Below are 20,994 nucleotides of genomic sequence, written 5' to 3'. Positions count from 1 at the left end.
TCAAAATAAATAAATAAATAAGTAAATAAATATATATATATATAAGGTGGTTTATTATACGTGTTGGTTTACTAAAGAGACGAGTGATAAAATTGTAATAGTCAGTGTACATTAAAATCACTTTAAGTACAAGCACAAGTTTAAGTACAAGTATGCCGGACGTAATTGCTGCCCGGTCAATGCTACTGTTCAATTCCACGCTCGCTATTTGACTGTATGACTCGCTATAATAATCGTCCTAGAGAGCACGTTCGTCTATTTGTATCGACCGGTGGTATTGTAAAAAATTCAAACATAACTCCGGTTGACGATTACAAATAACGACGATAATGTTTTGTCCAGAGTTCGTTTACCTTTGAACCTAGCAAACCAAAGCAACGTTGGCATTCCAAGGCACAACAATATGAGTCTCTCTCGATTCGAATCTTTCATTGACTCATGTGCCGTTACATATATATGTAGGAATATTATATTATTAGTTTGTAGGTAAAAGTATGATTTACACAATATCGTTTGCACTCGCACGAAATCGAATATAATACCCCGTTTCACGTATTCGTTACTCACTACTTCTACGACACAACGATCTTCACACGACAACGATAAATTCAACTCTTACTCTCTCAACTCTCGTTACAATGTTTTCCATGCTCGCTTTTTTCCTAAACTTACAACGCTAATAAACAATTACTCCTCACGCCACGTCCTTCCCTGATGTCACATTATCCCACATATACAGGGTGGTTGGTAACTGGTGGTACAAGCAGACAGGGGGTGATTCTACGTGAAAAAAGAAGTCGGAAATATAGAATAAAATTTCCGTTATAACGAGACGTGATAAAGTGCACGCGTACCGAGCGAAAATTCAAAGTCGATTTTCTCGAAAACAAAGCCTCAAACGAAAAATTTTTATTCTATATTTTCGACTTCTTTTTTTCGCCCAGAATCACCAGTTACCAACCACCCTGTATATATGATGAATAGATTAATTCGTTTCGGAAATTAATTTGATTAATTGTAAATAATTTCGACCCAATTAAGAATGCTATTTTTATGAATTATTATTATCACAATTATATCATTTCAAATCACGAATTACCATTTACTATGAAACTTTGCTATCCACCTGGTTCAGAAATTAATTTAACTAACTGCCAGAAATTGTTATTTAGCTTGTGAAATGATACAATACGGATATTCTACGCAGTATTGGTAATATCAGAAGAAATTCTTTCTTTCAATTATTCATAGCATCTAATATCTCGTACCGGCAAATCCTTGGATTTGTAAAGCCGGTAGGACCTGAGATTGAGACATAGCGCAGTTGTCACGCGGGCGCAAAAGGTAGAAACCGTGACTTGCAATTTTCTATCCCTAAAACCTACGCTCGGCGTTGCCATCCCCCATGTTTCTTCCGCGTAACTTGCTCGAAATTCGAAAGGGAGTAGAATCTAAGGTCAGAGGATCGTGTAGTTCAAGGCGTGAAAAAAGCAGATACGATATTGAATGAGAAACTCGTAAATCGTGAGATCTCGTTTTCCTTAAATAAATTCTACTAAATTCCAATAAATTCCTTAGAACGTATATGGTGGAAAGAAGGGTTACTGTTAGATACACGGAAGCGTCTGCAATTTTTAATGTCTTTAAAGAGATATAAAATGAAGGGTACTTTTTGATACAAATAATTCCCTGTTGAATTTTGGATATTTTCTAATAATTCCTCAGATTCTGAGTAATTTGAGATAAAAAAGAAACCAAGAAGCGAAGATTCTGAAACCGATACCTATCTCGAGAACACAAAATTTTATGCAAACATCTGAAATTCCAAACAGACCGCAGCTACAACCAATCATCCCGATCATCATCAGAGAACAATCCGACATCCATCAATCGTTTCGTTCCGTTTGGTCAGAAGCCGATGAATAAATCACTGAGCACTTTCGCGTCGATTAGTCAACTTAACAGGCGACTGTGTGCGATTCGCAGACGACGCGTGGCCTGAACACGGCGGAGGTGTCTATATAATCCCATTGTATGCTAATCGACGTCGGTATCTCCGTGAAAACGAGCTCGCGAACACAAGCTCGAATCGAATCGTGTTTCAAGTGCAACCGCGCTCGCCTCCAGTCTCTACGTGCCGGAATTCGTGTCGTCACGATAATCTCCTGTCTATAAATTCACATTCGCCTGGTCACGCGCGATATCGTGTCGTCGAAAAATTGACGAACGATGTTATACTGATTCTTAATAAAATGGCATTTATTTATAGTATTTAGGTAATTTAATACTATGAAGTAAATGCAAGCTACTTTCAATATCGTTTAATTTTAATTCTTTTAGTTACAGTTAGAATATTTAATTAATCTTTTCGTAATTCTTCTTTACGATCTAACGTAAACCAATGTTTTATGTGATTTTTATAAACTTAGAAAAACGATAAAAATTTTGGATATGTATTTCGAAAAGTCGGTAACAGGAATAAAAAAGTGGAATGATAAAAAATTTTGAAATAGTATATTTTTGCAATAAAAAGTACAAAAGTATTGAAATATGAATTCAGTCAAAGACACGAATATACTGCTGCGATTCGATTTAACATTGTAAATAATTGTTTTGATAGCAGTTTTCTCGTTGACTCTTCACAGACATAGATGAATGTGCCGAAGGTACAGCTGGTTGCGCGCAAATTTGTCACAACAATCCTGGCTCCTTCCATTGTGAGTGCCGTTCTGGTTACCAACTGGGAATTGATGGTAAATCATGTCTGGGTGAGTTATAAGATCAATTTACTCTTTTACACTCCCTAGTCGTTTTTTTTTTATACAGCGAAACTTATAATTATATTATCTTCGTGCATTGTATATAAGATAAAGCATACTATTATTGAAGTTCCATTTCTTTGTCAATAAAAATATGAATCTGTACAGACAACCGCGCTAATAATTAGAATTAATAATATCAACAATTTCATTGGACCCGCCAACCTCGAATACCGGTAAAAGGTAAAAAAAAAAAGCGGAAGAGGAAACAATACAAATAAAATGAAATGAAAAATCCGCTGCATTTTATTCGTCTATTAGCTGGACGCGTCGTTTAACGAGGCAAAAACTCGCAGATTCGTGCAAAGAATTTGTATGGCGGACGTTCAACTCACATAACGAATTAATTTAACCTCACTCCGCCCCCAAGATACCCAGTAAATTCAGCTTTTCCTGGGTAACTAGCTAAGGTGAAGGAAGCGAAGCTTTGGCTTTCCGCGATTCAACAGCAAACCGAAGAATTACAAACAACCCTTCCGTTTATCTAATTACGTGTTGCGGTTCGTACATTTGGACGAGTTTTACCGTCTGTCCCGCTAATTCAAACTGATTAACCCTCGAGAACGAGTGAAAAAAAACGTGGAGCAGTTGAATGTACAGGGGGAAATTTAAATTTGATACGAGCCATTTCAACGAAAACACTTTTGAAACGAAATTTCGAGACGGGCATACTATTTCGCGTTCAACTTTGTCGACGTGGATTAAATCAACGAAATTGGATGAATTTTTAGGGAAGTTTTGACGGTTCTTGATTAAACTGGTTATCGTGTTCTTAGTTGGCGAGTAATTAGAAGTTAGGCGTAATGGAATATTTCTTTTATTTCTTTTAATACAATTCGCACAATTATAGTTATCATCAACAGAATTAGATTACATTGTGGAGGAGTGTTAATGGTTCACCAGTACATTGATCATGGTACAATTTTTAATTTCCTATGGAATAATTAAAAATTAAACTCAAAGAGAGTATTCTTTTGTTTGTATTACTCCTATTGATGTCTTGTAATTGTTATAAACAAAATTGATTAAATATTTGGGAGAACTGTAACCGTCCTTCGATAAATTGATTATATATAGTGTTTTTCGTCACGCAGTAATTAAAGTAAATATAATAAGCATAATTGGATGAATTTTTGGGGCAATTTCAACAGTCTTTAACTACAAAATTACGCTTTCGATCGTAAAGTTACCATTGAAACTTAGATGTGAAATACTTTTCATATTTTCTTCGTTGTATTAATAGGAAGCTACCGAAAAATATCATGTTTTTTAAAAAGTTTACGTTGTCGAAGCATCGAATTACTGGAATGTGGCATATCCTGTAAAATCCGCTGGGCGTTTGTTGACTTTACGAGATAGTTCGATTGGAATTGAATGGAATCGATGCTCGGATAATTGAAAGCACTATTAACTGGTGCTCAAACAATCAAGAATCTATTATAGCTGTGCAAGGTTGTTGTGCCGCACGATTCCGTCTTCTTTATCAGAAATTTGTTTATACTAGAAAATAATTTTAAATATAAACAGCACTAATCGATTTGATTAGTGAGATTAATAAATAAGTTCAGATGTATTTAAAAATAACTCTTATTCTGTTCATAATTTCCTTATATACGCTTTCAATTACATTTCTGCTTTTGATGCTTCTAAATTCTCTGTCTTCTTTCCCTTTCGTCACTTTTCTTATTACTCTCTTATTAATTCTTTTGCTGTCCATTCAAGCATATAAATATTTAACTGAAAAGAATTCTCTTCATAAATTGTTATAAGCGAAACACAGAAAAATAATTTTTCCTGCTGCTACTGCTTTATAAATTATTCACAGACTCTTTCACAAATTTTCCAAATAAATTAAACTACCTTTATTAAACTAATGTTAAACTTTCGATGAAATTTTTCAATTAAATTCCATCTATTAATTTAATTTACTAGTAAATAAATTAAATGAAACTACTTTCATTAGAGTAATGATACTACATAAGACATAAAGTAATACTTATATCAAATCAATTGAACACATTCCATTAAACCATTGTTTGAACAAACGATATCTCTTTGCATATCTCTATCGTATTCGGTTTATCGAAACTTCAGATCCAAAACTTCTTACTTTCCTCGTTCCCAAAATGTGAAACGAACGATCATTGCTTCAAATTGAATTAGGTTTGGATTAAGTCAGTTACGATGCTTTGCGAGAATCGCTGCTCGATGCTGTCTGAAGAGCTAAATGAACAACGAAAATAGATAGTCGCGAGCTTTGTTCGTTAAATTTCGAAAGCAATTCACAAGATTGCTTGGTTGTTCTCGTTCAGACGTTAACGAGTGCCTGGTGAATAACGGGCATGGCCCATGCCAAGGTACTTGCATCAATCTCGAAGGGAGCTACGAGTGTAGCTGCGCCGATATTCCTGGTCACAAATTGGCTCCGGATAATCACACCTGCGAGGATATCGACGAATGTTCGACGAACAACGGTGGTTGTTCTCATGTTTGTTTGAACACACCCGGAAGCGCCTTTTGCCTCTGTCCAGATGGCTTTTATCTGACCAGCGATTGGAAGACTTGTCAAGGTAAACCATCTTTCCTTTAAATTTTAAGAATATCTGAAATGTTCGATAGAAAATTCTGTTAGATGGTATTACGTTATTGAAAAATTATTTAAAAAATTATTGCGTATTAGTGGAATACACGCGCACAAACAGTGGAATTTTATTTATATACTAAAAGTAATGTTGGAAGCAGCTAGATTTGTACTATACAGTAGCTATAAAAAGTATTTGTTCACCATTTATCATTGCATTGATATACTAATTAATTGAATTCGACCATAATAAATTTTGTACTATTTAAATATGTAGAAGAGCTGATAATTTTATATCAATATATAATTTAATATAGGGCGTATGTTGAAAACGAGTAACCATAATCTTTAAAAAAGTTAATTTAATATAAATACAGTTTAAGTTTGATCTTCGTTGTCTATCATAATTACATGATACAATTTATCTTATTACTAGATGTGAATGAATGCGAAAACGCATCCAAGGTTTGTGAGAATAATACTGACTGTGAGAACACTATCGGTTCGTTTAAATGCGTCAGCAAGCCGCAAAAGATGACAAAGATTCTTCAGGATGAGGATTACGACACGGAAGATGACGACGATGATTATGACGAGGAAGAGAGTATCACGGAAATTCCAGAATTCGGAAAATGTGAGGATGGTTTTCGAAAGAATGACAACGGCGAATGCATTGGTTCGTATATATTCTATTTTTATGTGACACGAATTAGCAATGTTTGACAATGATGTTTATATGGTAAATTAAATTTACCAAAGTGATTTTTTAAAATCAATGCTGTTTCAGACATTGACGAGTGCGTGGAGGGTGACGGAGGCGAGCCTCACGGTTGCCAAGAGGAGTGTATAAATGAGCCTGGTGGTTATTACTGTACTTGCCACTTGGGTTTCGAGCTCCATGAAGACGGTGTGTCCTGCATCGACATCAACGAGTGCGAAGGAACATCCGTTCCATGCTCCCATACTTGTAACAATACCATAGGTTCCTTTGAATGCATCTGTCCTACAGGATTCACCCTGAAAGAAGACAATCTTACCTGCATTCGTGCAAAAACTTGTGAAAGTCTCACAACACCCTGCTCTCACGAGTGCCAGGAATCAGAAGATGGACCAATTTGCGTCTGTTCTGATGGATATCAGATTCATGAAGATGGAGTGAGCTGCACGGACATCGACGAGTGTACTCTGGACTTGTGTTCCCACTTCTGCGTGAATTTAGAGGGTAATTTCGAGTGTATCTGTCCGGAAGGCCTCGAAACACTGGAACACGATAAATTTAATTGCACCGACATAGACGAGTGCACTAGAAGCATGCATAGTTGCGAACATGAATGTATAAACATTCATGGCAGTTATACTTGCAGCTGTCAACTTGGATTCACGTTGAACGATGATAAGAAGACCTGTTCAGATGTGAATGAATGTTTAAACGATGAACACAGGTGTGACCAAGTTTGTGTAAATTCCTTTGGCAGCTACAGTTGCTCGTGTCGTAAGGGATACAAACTTTCTGAAGATAATTTCAATTGCGAAGATATAAACGAGTGTGTTAATGAGGAACATGGATGTTCCCACGAGTGTGTCAATGAAGAAGGAGGATTTAAATGCAGTTGTCCTTTCGGTTTCCTATTGAGCAACGATACTAAAACTTGTCAAGATGTGAACGAGTGCTTAGAAGGCACTCATCAATGTTCCCACGAGTGTACCAATGTACAAGGATCATACGAATGTAGATGTCCTCTTGGAATGATGGTAGCAGATGATAAAAGATTGTGTATTGCAACTGACGTGTGTAGGTTGGCTAATTGTTCTCATATCTGTGAAAAACATCAAGATACATTCAAGTGTAGTTGCCCTGAGGGGTTCATTATGCAAGATGACGGGAAAACGTGTAATGATATCGACGAATGTCTCGAAGATGAACACGATTGTTCTCACGACTGCGTAAATGCAGTGGGAAGTTACAAATGTGTCTGCCCTGAAGGCCTGGTGCTTCTACAAGACGGTTTGACATGCGAGGATCCATCTTGTCCCCGAGGATTGCGTGAGAATGAGAAAGGACAGTGTCAGGATATCGACGAGTGTTTGGAACAGAATCACGAGTGTTCGCATATCTGTATCAACGAACATGGCTCCTATCGTTGTTCCTGTCCTCCAGAATTGATGTTATCCAATGACAGCATTACGTGTGTTTACAGCGATCCTTGTTCTCGCTTATCCTGCTCTCATCTTTGCATACCGGATGGTTCGTCCTATAGATGCGACTGTCTTTTTGGATACAGAATAAGCAAAGACAATATAACTTGTGAAGACATCGACGAGTGTCTAACTTTACAACACAACTGCTCCCACGAATGCATAAACACCATCGGTGGATTCGACTGCGCTTGTCCACCAGGATGGAAGCTCGATCAGGATTTAAGAAGCTGCCGAACATCCACCAATCGGAATTGCTCGCACACGTACGAGGAAAACGGCGAAGAGAATCGTTGCGGTTGTCCCGAAGGATTCGAGCTGCAGGAAGACGAGAGTACTTGCGGCGATGTAGACGAGTGCGACGAGGGACTTCACTCTTGTAGTCACGGTTGCGTGAATACCAAAGGATCTTACTACTGCGAATGTCCTGCTGGTCTTCGATTACAAGCAGATAGAACAACCTGCCAAGACATCGACGAATGTCTTGAAAATAACGGAGAATGTTCTCACGATTGCGTAAACACCGAAGGCAGCTTCGACTGTACATGTCCGGAGGGGTACGAGTTAACGGATGACCGCAAGATCTGTTTGGACGTGAACGAATGCAAGGAGGATCTCCATGAATGTTCCCATCGATGCGAGAATTTGGACGGTGGCTACGTTTGCTTGTGCCCAGAGGATTTGCTCCTCGGGCAGGACAATAAGACCTGCTCGAGTGAGGGCCCGTGCGAACGTGCACACAATTGCAGCCACACATGCGTGAACGTCCACAGTGGTTACAAATGCGAGTGTCCCACCGGTTGGAAATTAAGCTCGGACGGTTGGACATGCGAGGAAATTGATTTTTGCGCCGGCCAACACGGCTGCTCCCACGAGTGTGTCACCAGCCCGGACGGTTTTCAGTGCCACTGCCCGACCGGTTATATTTTGTCCAAGGACAACAGAACCTGCCTGGACAAAAACGAGTGCGAGGAGGCGAACAACGAGGTAAACAACGGTTGCTCTCATTCCTGCGTCAACACAGCCGGCAGCTTCGAGTGTGGCTGCCCGAACGGCTATCGACTGACCGTCGATCGAAGGACCTGCGAGGACGTGAACGAGTGCATCGAGGACAACGGCGGCTGCTCTCATCTCTGCGCAAACATCGAGGGTGGCGTCGAGTGTGCTTGTCCTGATAATTACAAGTTGCTCGAAGACGATGGGAAAACATGCGTCGAGATCGACGAATGCTTGATCGATAACGGTGGTTGCTCTCATTTGTGCCATTACGAAAATGGCACTGTGTCCTGTTTCTGTCCGCCTGGAATGCTCCTGGAGGATGATAATGCCACTTGTACGGAAGAGAACAAATGTTACGTAGATAACGGTGGATGTTCACATTTTTGCAACAACGAGAATGGACAGATATTCTGCTCCTGTCCATCCGAGATGATCTTGTCAGAAAATGGAACCATTTGCGTGGAACAAAACAGATGTTTGGTGGAAAACGGTGGCTGCTCCCACGATTGCCATTACGAGGATGGAGAAACGTCTTGCCACTGTCCGGTTGACATGATCCTCTCGGACGATAAACTTCTTTGCATTTACACGAATAAATGTTTCGTCAACAACGGCGGTTGCTCCGACATCTGCGCCTATTCCAACGGATCTATCAGCTGCGAGTGTCCATCCGGATTCAAGCTATCGGAAGAAGATAACGCCACTTGCATCGATATCGACGAATGTTTAGAATTATTCGACAACTGCACGCACAAGTGCTCGAATACGGACGGAGGATTCGAATGTTCCTGCAACGGAGGATTCAAAGTGAATCCTATCGAACCCGCTTTTTGCGATGACGTGGACGAATGCGAGGACTCGAATGCAGGATGCTCTCATACCTGTCTAAACTTGGTAGGATCGTTTCGTTGCACGTGCCCATCAGGATATACCCTGGAGAACGATAATAAAACATGTAGGTTAATCGATGGTTGCAAACAGAACAATGGAAACTGTTCCCATCATTGTCACCACGAAGAAGGCAACGAAAAGATTCACTGTTCCTGTCCTCTGGGTTTCAGATTGAAACAAGATCAAAGAACTTGTGAAGATATTGACGAATGTGAAGAGTTTGAGAATGACGTAGAACTAGGTTGCTCTCATATATGCGTGAACACCGAAGGAGGCTATTACTGTGAATGTCCTTCAGGATATATTTTGTTACCAGAGGACAAGAAAAATTGTATCGACGTGAACGAATGCCTGAACAGCCAGCACAATTGTAGCCACGACTGTTTGAATCTTTTAGGAAGCTACGTGTGCACCTGTTACGAAGGACACTATCTGCACTCTGATAAGTCCACTTGCCTGGATATCGATGAATGTCTCGAAAAAAATGGCGGCTGCTCCCACCAATGTACCAACACTATAGGTGGTCATTTTTGTTCCTGTCCAACAGGCTACGAACTTTCTCAAGATGAAAAGACCTGTGTAGATGTAGACGAATGTGAAACTGACGTAGCTGACTGTTTCCACGAATGCATTAACACATTAGGTTCATGGAAATGCGCTTGTCCCGATGGTCACATTCTGGCAAATGACTCCAGAAGCTGCGTAGATATCGACGAGTGCAAGCTGAACAACGGAGGTTGTTCTCACGCGTGTTATAACATTATCGGGGGTGTTAGATGTAGTTGTCCCATTGGGTTGCGTTTAGACGAAACTGGAAAGAGGTGCAGAGACGTGGACGAGTGTTTGACAGAAAATGGTGGCTGCTCGGATATCTGTGTCAATTTAGAAGGAAATTTTTCCTGTCAATGTTTGAGTGGTTTCCATTTACACACGGATTCCAAGACTTGTTTGGACATTAACGAATGTGAGATGGAAAATGGAGGATGTTCTGATAATTGTATAAACGTGGAAGGCAGCTATCGTTGCGAGTGTCCAAATGGCTTTTTCTTGAAAGATGATTCAAGATCCTGTTCTGATACAAACGAGTGTGAAAATAATAATGGTGGTTGTTCTCATAAATGTATCAACGAACTTGGTTCTTATCGATGCGATTGTCCAGTTGGTCACGAGTTGAAGAATAAATCATGCCACCACATAGATCCTTGTGGCAATAACAATGGTGGCTGCGAGCAGATTTGCAACGCTAAGAATGGCACAGTTATATGCACGTGCATGGAAGGTTTCCAGTATGACGAGACCGATCGTTCGAGGTGCAGAGACATCGATGAATGCGCTGGTCGGCATGGGTGTGATCAGTTGTGCGTGAATACCATTGGATCGTTCGAATGCACATGTAAGGATGGATTCAAGATGCAGAATTCTACGTGTGTTGGTGAGTATTGTTTCTGTTTATGAACATATCTCTTTAGTTTTGCTTGGTAACTCGAGCCCTGTTCCATTTAATTATTTAGCCTCTTAGTTCATTTTAAGTATAGAAATACGTATGTACAATATTTAGGATTAGGACAGATATGTTGAACTATTTAGCTTTTCAAGATTTAAATTTTTTAATTGATGATGCTATCATTATATTCTGTATTATGTATATTTCTTAAGACCAGACCTTTCTTCTTCGATCGAATATAACCAAGCATTGCATGAGGTAGAAAATTAAAAATTCAGGTCAAGGAAAATTAAACGCATACAATATGTATTTACAGTCGCTTTTTTTGCGCAGGTAGCATTATTGTTGAAAAACTGGAAACATAATACTTTACCTCGGCATTTCACTTTTCTTAGAATTCGGTTTCATTCGGTACCACAGTTTCCATGAAAGTTTGGTTTCTTGTTCCTCGTGGTCTCAATTTGCAGATTTATTCATAATTATAATAAATTGGACAGAATACCAATAGCTATACATATAATATTAAAATTAAAATTTCATGTTTATAAACGGAAAGTTTGAATATGATTTTGCAAACTATGTGCGCAATTGAAGTAAATAAAAATACTTCGTAAGTAGAATTAATTAGACTTTATTTATCCAATTGTAATTATTAATCGTAAAAGTGAACAAAAAACACGAATGTGGTTATTATCTTCCCGATTTATGTCGGTTAGTTTTCTCTCCAGTAACGAAATGGCTAATACACTGTCATTTTTATAATTCAAACTCGAGAATCGTATAAATCAATAAACGAAAAGAAATATTACAAAGTTTTTAAACCTCGTTTGTTAAAACGTCACAATAATCAATAATATTTAGACTATGGACTTTTGTGCATTTATAGGAAATTTGAAGATGTAAAAATGCATAGAATATACACAATATGACACAGATATGATACAAAAGTAAATAAAATATCCAAAGCGGAATACTTACAAGGTTTAGCAGATAGAACAATTTTCTACCTAGGTTCCATTTTTTAAATTATATTCGCAAAAATCTGAATCTTCACGAATAATAATAATCTTTTTCTAACACCAATCATTTTCAGACATCGACGAATGTACAACAATGCCCTGCAAAGGAAAGGAGTGTATCAACACTTATGGCAGCTATCGTTGCAACTGCGAGGCAGGCTATCGATTGGACGGCGACGATTGTGTAGGTACGTGGAAAATATTTGCTTGATCGAAATATTCGCTACATTTCTATTAAGCGCAAGATTGGCCTGTACAGATGTCGACGAGTGCGTCGAGAACGCGCCTTGCAAAGAGAACTGCATCAACACGGTTGGCTCATATCGATGCAGTTGCTCGCAGGGATTTAGGCCACGCGTAGATGATTGCATAGGCAAGTATGGTCGACTATGGCGGTGTTTCAGAAGCGAAACTGTCGTCGTCAGACGTGGTGCATGCTTCACCTATGTAATTTTGGTCAGATGGAAAGGAGTCGCGACGATTAATCGCTTGTTAACGGCCAAACAGGAATACTTTGGCTCTTGCAATAGCTAAAAGGCTGTTGCGCTCCAGAAATTCGGGGAATGTCGGAGGGAATTTCGAATGATGCTGAAGTTTGATTAGGAAGACAAAGAGTAACCCAGCGCCGATTTTCGGAATAATTGAACGCTCGTGTGTTTGGGAAACTAAGCAAATTTTCAATGAAATATTGCGGCTTAATTTAAAATATTTCTTTCTTTTTCTTTATAAAGAAAGATTCAGAGGAAAGGACCAGACAATGATAAGTCATGGTTACTTTGCATAATTATTTGAATCGTATAAACGCCTCTTCCGTAATTGTTGTTTAAAAATTCGGAACTATTGAAAGGAAAATATTTAAATTCACTTACCTCACATTTTATAATCAAAGTTAATCAACGCATGAATACGATCGTTTGAAAACTATGAAAAATCAGAGACACGCATATGTTGACTATAATACCTTCTTGTTTCTAATTAGATATAAATGAATGTGAGTGGAACAACGGCAGATGTGAACAAGATTGCATTAATACAGTCGGCTCCTATGTATGTGCTTGTCGTCCTGGCTATATATCCAGTCAGAGGTGAGAAAACTAATTAAATTTATTCCCTTATAGCTGACTATAAAACAAAAATATTCCAAACAATTGTTACGCATAATTAACATGTCAGAAATAATTGAAATTATTCTTGTTTTTAACCACCAACATTAAATTTTATCGCAAACGAAATATATTTTACGAAATTCAGTTCTCTACCTAATTTTTCTTCTGAAAATTGCTTCTGTATAAAACAGAAATTATTTAGGCCCCCATGTATATAAATTCAATGACACTTTATCGAAACGTTCGACGTAGTTCGCGTCATCGAGATTTTCGTAGACGAATTTCTGGCTTTTGTTTCCAGAAATAGAAGCCAGTGCCAAGATATAAACGAGTGCTTGAACCGTAACGGGGGCTGCAGCGGCGAATGTATTAACACAGCCGGAAGTTACTACTGTACGTGCAGCGGCGACCTGGTGTTGGCTTCCGACGAGAGAACTTGCGTTTCAGCGGAATTGAGATGTCATGCCATGGAACCGCCTTTGCACGCCGAAGTGCGTGACAATTCGTTCTCTGAAATATACGTAACTGCTTAAATATATTTGAAATATGTTAATTTCATCTGCATACATTTTCGTCAATTTTATGCACTGAAACCCGCACGAGAAAGAAAAAGACAGTACGGAATTATTTTGTAAAGATTATACACGATGCACTTTTTTCACTAAAAGAATTTTAATACGTGTTTTTTGGGGGGGAGGGGGGGGGGGTTAAAGTATTGATATGCGGGTAGTGATAAAAAACAAAAAAGAAATAAGTTACCCGAGCTATTCCGCTTTTAAAGGTTTTTTTTCAAAAAATCCACCGGAAAAATTGCAAAGTGTCACTGAAATAAAGGAACATTCTGTTGTTTCGGAGAGGGTGTTTTTCTCCTCGGTAAAATACGTTTCCATATTTAAAACATTAGGATATTTACATAACAACAAATTCTAACTAACAAATTCTAGTCAAAATATTTATCTAAATTTAGTCCAATTTTTAGCTTCGATCAACTTTGCTCTAAAATATTTAAAACCGAAATTATATGTACATCGCATATATAAATTTTATCTCCATTTTACTATCTAACCAAAAAATATTGTAAATATTTCTCCAAATGCGACATTGCAAAGCGAACGAATTTACTACACAACCTAGTACATTAAAGTCAATATATCGTATCGCTTTAGAATCTCTATATCTGTCATCCTACTAACCACCAAAAGGAAGCCTGAACATAATAAAAAAAGAATCAAATCTCTGATCGCCAATACCCTCATTTCAATGTCACAGCCACTTTAATACCCAATCCTCTTACGTGTACGAATTCTCTAGCCGGCTCGGAACAATATTCTTAAAATTTCTGCTCCTGCAGACATATTGTATTTTTGACGTCCCTCTTATTCTAGATCAGATGCCCAGGTCATTCTTCCGGGGCAGTGGATTATCCTGTTGGAGCCAGATGTCATATACGATGTGGAAGAGGTTTCAGGCTAGAAGGACCGCACACGAGGTACTGCATGGCCGGAGATCGATGGAACGGGAAAGAGCCGACTTGTATTCAAGAATCGATCGTGACCGATTCCCGTTATCATTCAGGTGAGCTCTTTCTTTGACCTTTCAGCCCATGGTAATCCGTTGCAACTGTAAGTCAGTCTTCAAATTTAAATGCTTTTCCTTACATATTCCTTACTTGTATTTTAATGTTTGATTAAAACTAGCGTAAGATAGGTTTATTCGAGTCAAGCTGATTTGCTTGTAATTACGTGCTTTCAAAAGAAAGTTTGATCCACCCACGATTTCGAGTTACTTCTTCGATCCTTTCTCGCGTTCTTCCTTGATATTAATTTGTTAATGTTATTGTTATCTGTTTCCGACCAGATTTGTAACAAGACATCTTTAAATAACGTTTTGTTATTTCGTACGTTCCGTGATATATTTTCATCGAGACCATCACACGTTTGATAGAGTTTTAATCTAATGTCTAGAGCAGGCCACAGTAGTAAAACGATGTTATTTTCCTGAAAAGATTACATTCGCTTTGTAAAAAAATAATAATTCGCAGTGATTCGGTTTAATAATATTTCTCTGTTACACGCGGAAGCATCAAATCCCAGTGAAACCATATTTTTTTTAAATAAACGATTTAAAAACTTCAGAAATCTATTTTGTGAAATCTTTATAAAAAGAGTAGTAAATTTTGTAAAATCAGTATGGATTATGTAAAATATATTTCGATTTTAATTACGTACAATGTTAGTTATGTGTAAGAATTCCGTTACCAATTAACAAAAATTGCATGAAGTCAATCATCCAAATTATTTTAACGAAAATGTCCACTACAATAAACAGATTCAATGAAAGATTTGTATCTTTTCCTAATTTGTTTTCAACGGCAAAATTAACGAAGAAAATGCAATTAAGAAAATTAGTATAGCAGACGATGAGACGATATCTGGTCGGTGTTCTTTAAAATTCAGTGCGCTTCTTGAACGTCAAATTAAGTTACGTTAAATTTGGCGTTGCATTTGAAATTTTTATTATGACGGAGAATGTGCACTGTGCACTAGAGATATCTAGTGATTTGAGATCAAAATGATGGACGTTTTAGGTTGAAGCATAAATGTTAAATTTGAAATAATGTAGATTGATGTTAGAGAGATTTTATTTGTAGACATTCTGGATGGAGAAATATGGAACGATAAAATTGTTGATAAAGAAAGGTTCAGAAACAATACTTACACGTTGGAGTGTTGATATGAGTTACGATGAATATTTACGGTGGCTACAAAAAGTGTTTGCACATTTAATTTTCATATTATCAAATTTTTATAATCATATGAAAGTATTATTAAATGGTAAAAAAGTGTAATATACCTGAACCTAATTAATTACTATGTAAATGTTACAACAAATACAATGATCTGCAAATATTTTCTACTACTACTGTATAGTAGTAGCTATACTAATACTGAATGTGCAGTATGAAGTTTAGAATTATTAAATGTTTCGGAAAATCTACGAGTTACAATTATTTGAATTTATGACAGAGCATTTCCTTAGATTTTTTGCAACATTTTTTTCTTTTATATATCTCTTGATAGAGTATATGTATAACTTTAAACAAATGTGGTAAACACACGTTATCGATCTAACGATTGAAATTACGTATTAAATATTCCAAAGAATGTACAGACTGTATTTATATGGAATATTTAAATGTGTTTACCACATTTGTTTAAAGTTATATACTCTATCAAGAGATATATAAAATTAAAAAATGTTGCAAAAAGTCTAAAGAAATGCTCTGTTATAAATTCAAATAATTGAAACTCGTAGATTTTCCGAAACATTTAATAATTCTAAACTTCTGATTGATAATGCGTCTCTATCGCATTTTCATAAAAAATATGTAATATAATGAATCCTGTATGTGTTTAAAAAATGGGTATTATGTAACAGAAAAATAGAAAATGTTGACACATTTTTTCGAAAGTTTAAGGTAACGTCACCATAAATTAAAATGATCCTTCTGAGGAACCGCGAAACGTGACGTTTCGAGTAATCTGTTAGCTCGCCTGTTGAGGGAACGAAATTACAACCGCGAGATCCGAGAGGGTCGGCTTACGTCTCATTTTCCAAAACGAATGGCAAAACGGTCGCGGAAAGTTGGGGAATCCAGTAGTCGGCTCGCAGGTGGCCTTTGCAAACGATCGGGAAGAAAGATCACCGTCAGCAGCAATTATTTACCAACGCAAATCCTGCCGGCGCATTTAATTAGTCACGCGGCCGGTCTAAACAGCTTTTAATAATAGGAAGTTCTGGCGTAAAGGCCGGTTGCTAACGACGCTATACGTTAACGCCGTAGCTTAACGAGCTTGCAGAGACGCATTTCAGTTTTTTACATTTCATTTCCTACACTCCCTTGTGTTGTTTCCATCGTTTCGCTTTCTCTTCTCCCTGTCTATTCTGAATGTCTATTCTTCTCTTCAGTGATTTCCATGCCGCTTTGTTTCGCGCGACAGCGATGAGATTTCCACGTGTTGGTTGTCGTGCTTTATTGGAGCGTGCTGATGAGAGTCTTCTTCTTTTTACCTTGTTTGATGAAGACGAATTTATTGCCTGCTATTAAAATATAGAATATCTGTTAAAAAATTACATAACAATGACAGTTGCTTTATTGATCCTGGAATGCTATATACAACCTTCTTAATCTGATTTATAATTCAGAAATCAAGCGATTTGAATATGAAATCTTGTGTAACTAACGGAATAGTTCCACAATGTTTGGTAATTATAAGTAATTGACTTATAAATAGTTAATTTATCCGTATAGAGATTTAACGGTAAAATCACATTATCGTATTATTACTTTGAAAATACAACAGAGATCGTCCAAACATTTGTAGTATATAGCATTGTAGAATTTGTAATCTATCATTGTATAAGGGTAAAATTAAAAGTTCCACCTTGTCGATTCTAACATTGTATCTCTACAGAAAACCCATGAGACACGAGACCAATAACTTCACTACCCTAATCCATGATTCAAAATCCATAGTAAACATCTCAGATACAAGAGTCATAGAATTTCGGAATCTACGTACCGGAGGGCGTACAATTCACCAGAGATTACACAAAAGTCGCAGAACTTGCGTTAGACTAGTAGTTCAAAGTTTGGGAACTATGACAGTTCCATCTCCGAAATGATAGGATTTACCTTGATTCGGATCGGAACCCTTAGCTTTCTGACATTAGGGTTGCAGAATCTTCCTCAGGCTAGTTGAAAATCTAGAAACCATCACATTCCTCACTTGAAGCAGTAGAATCTACTACAAATCAGTTCAGAATTCAAAGATCTCGATATTTCGTTTATAGAATGCGTCTTGAATCTGTTCAGGAGCTAGCAATCTAAAAATTTCTATTGGAGATTGCAAAACTGATCTTGAATCAATCTACAGACTAGAAGCCGTGATACTGATTTTCCAATAGTATTTGTAGTAGTGTCTATTTGTATTGAATTGGATCGAAGGCTTTTTTATTTTTGATTTCAAGGATGTAAAATTTTTTTCGGGTGAATAATTAAAAGTGTCAAGATCTCGACGTTTCTGGTTTTAAAATGGTAGAATCCGCAGAATCTGCAAGAATTGATCTCAATGATCAAAGACCTCGACCTTTCCATCACTGAAGTCACTAATTTGTCATTAATCAATTCAGAAAATCTTGAGATTTTTAATTCCATATATTCTTCAATTAATTCTGAAATTTGAGTTTTACTGATCTTCTAATAAAATTTTACTAGAGTACTTAAAACATTTGTGTGTTTTCACGGAAGTTCTAGTAATATTCCTTCTATATATAAATATCCTGCCTTACCTTTATTCAAAATGTAAAAACTTCCTCAGTTTTTAGTGGAAAGTCTAGAAACTTTAGCGGTATTAAACAAACTGAAAATTGTAGCCGTGTTACACAGAATAATTCGAAAATTTCATTTAATTAATTATTCTTTAGATATGCATCCGTTTAAATAACAACAATTTCTGTCCAGTCTTCAAAAATTTATTCATGTAATATATCTAATAAATATACCTAATAAATTTTTAAACTCAATTTTCATATCATATGTATAAAAACTATCATCGTATAGTTTTAACTTACTTCTATGTAAGGAATCACTTTCTCTCCGGATATACAATTTTAGAATCACGTTGCATATATCACGTGGACCGGTTTCCTCTTGCAAAAACTTACGAGAAACGTTCTAGAGATACTATGATAGGATATATCCGCGTACGGCATGCAAATCATAAATTCGGCACTATTCTATTTGGCGTCTTAGCGTCGGATGGGTCGAGAGTCACTTCTAAGTTGTGATAGCCATTAGAGACACTACTTCAACTACTTGAGAGGGAAACGCCGAGAACATCCAGCGACGATAAAATTTGCGTCGTGGATGCTAATACGAAAGACTTCGGAAGTGGTAGAGATCCAACGAGGAAGATTTCTGCTCCTAGAATTTAATATCGAGGGGTTGTCAGGTCACAGACTCTGATTACGATGATCCTCCAGTGAAGTGTGTTGATAATGGTTCTCTGCAGGTCAATAGCGACAATTAATTCAGAAGTTGAGCTTTATGTGTTCATAATTGGTCTGGTCTTTCTGACAAATTTCGAGTCGTTATAAATCAGGCTTATGGTCTTATGTTAATCCATATTTATCAGCTTTCTTGGTACCATTAGTACACAGGTTGTTGGTTCGATACCGAAGATACGAACTTTGAAAACAGAATTCTTAAAATTATTTAATTATTTATTTTTAATTAACTAATTAATTATTAATTGTTAAATTTTATTTAAATTAGCAGAATTAATTAAATTAGCAACTTATCGGTTAATTGAACAATGAATATATTTTTATTTTCTTTTATATAATACAAATATATCTATGGTAAAACTGACCCTAATATTAGTGCATTATGCTCTGCCTGTAGAAAAATGTGCGTTGATAAAAAAGAAAATCAGGTAAATGTGCGAATTCATGATAAAAATATGTACTACGAATTCTCCGAACAATCCAATAATTCTTTCGATAAAAATCCGCACCCTCGTGTTAGTTGAGAAAGATATCAATTTGCAATGAATACCAAATGTCAATTTCATTATGAGAAAAGCAAACCTAGGAAATAGCTGTTAATCAATAGCAATATATATTATCGCTCAAACGAGACGTTTCAGTCGTTTGGCGGGAGAGTCAACTCGTGAAAACGTTTGCCTTCCACGCTATTTACTTCGAACCAGACATTCAACCTAGCGCGCGCATTCTGTATGCATAGAAAAGGGGCTGCCTGCAATTAGAAACGCTTTTTACGATGGCAAATAATTACGGGATATAGGTGGAACGCCGCCAAACAATTAGACGCGTAAAGTAACTGGTCGATCTCGAAGAGGACAGTTTACCGCGTCTTCGCGATAATTGAGTTCCACGAGTAATTTGGCGAGAAACCCAATCGATAATTCGACTTCTCACGAGTCGTGAGACGATTTCGCGTGACAATTTTAAAGCAAAATATAGTCGCAACTTTGAAAAAGAGGATATAAGTCATATAGCGATGTTCTTTGTTTTCTTTCCACTGAAATTATCTAATTCATCAATCCATTGATTTAATAAAAGAATTTAGGAAAGCACAGGTTGTACCGACTGTACTGAACGCGAACACGATATATCTGGTTTAACTAAATATTTAAACGTGTTCTCATGTATGTAGTTTTCTTAAAAAATGTAATTTCCAAATTTAAGCTTTTCACAATTGACATTGCAGTTCCCAGTTTTTATACTCTTATGGGAAGTTTTAAGATACAAAAATGCGGATAAAAATGCACAATACCGGAAAAAAAAACTTTTTTTACGTGGGGAAATCTTCATCCACACCTTATCTCATCGCACGGAGCGGGACAAGGGTGTCGGATTTTTATCGGCTAAAAAAATCGGGCGGGCCTAGGTGTAGTAGTCCGCAACGAGTGAAACCGATCTCCGGGGGTACTTCCCAAACACTCATAGAAAGCACAACAACATAGTAGGCAAGGACGGTCGGGAAACCCACTTGCCCGTTGTATATACTTCTTAGATGATATTTGGTTTTCCACCTTGGCTTGCCTAAGAGTGGTCTCGAACTCGCGACATCTTACTACCGCATACGCCCTTTACGAGCGTAGCTAGCGAACCCGCCGAATATTTACTAGTTGTTGACTCATTAATATGTCCATCGAGTTGCCCTTATACCAGAGTCTTCAGTGTTGCTACAACGGACACGTGTTTTACAGCTGATGACCAAGATGGTCAACCTCAAAATATAGAATAATAGAAAATATAGAATATATAGAATAGAAAACATAGAATAAAAATTTTTCGTTTGAGGCTTTGTTTTCGAGAAAATCGACTTTAAATTTTCGCTCGGTACGCGTGC

The 20,994-nt window shown here is 37.1% G+C and overlaps 1 protein-coding gene across 1 annotated transcript in view; it reads left to right on the top strand.

Annotated features, from left to right (window-relative positions):
* LOC100748532 (fibrillin-1) overlaps positions 1-20,994 on the top strand; it is an 85,237-nt gene that overhangs the window by 4,422 nt on the left and 59,821 nt on the right. Inside the window, exons 5-13 of the mRNA XM_024368847.2 lie at positions 2,646-2,768; positions 5,132-5,389; positions 5,837-6,076; positions 6,188-10,918; positions 12,024-12,137; positions 12,209-12,322; positions 12,929-13,034; positions 13,357-13,546; positions 14,441-14,630. Coding sequence (XP_024224615.2) covers positions 2,646-2,768; positions 5,132-5,389; positions 5,837-6,076; positions 6,188-10,918; positions 12,024-12,137; positions 12,209-12,322; positions 12,929-13,034; positions 13,357-13,546; positions 14,441-14,630 — 6,066 coding nt within the window. The remainder of the gene's footprint in view (positions 1-2,645; positions 2,769-5,131; positions 5,390-5,836; positions 6,077-6,187; positions 10,919-12,023; positions 12,138-12,208; positions 12,323-12,928; positions 13,035-13,356; positions 13,547-14,440; positions 14,631-20,994) is intronic.

This window comes from Bombus impatiens, unplaced genomic scaffold (assembly GCF_000188095.3).
Source record: "Bombus impatiens unplaced genomic scaffold, BIMP_2.2 scf_0485, whole genome shotgun sequence".
In the NCBI taxonomy this organism is placed as follows: domain Eukaryota; kingdom Metazoa; phylum Arthropoda; class Insecta; order Hymenoptera; family Apidae; genus Bombus; species Bombus impatiens.
Note: the sequence above shows the minus strand (reverse complement) of the source record. Positions and strands in the feature narration are given on the sequence as shown.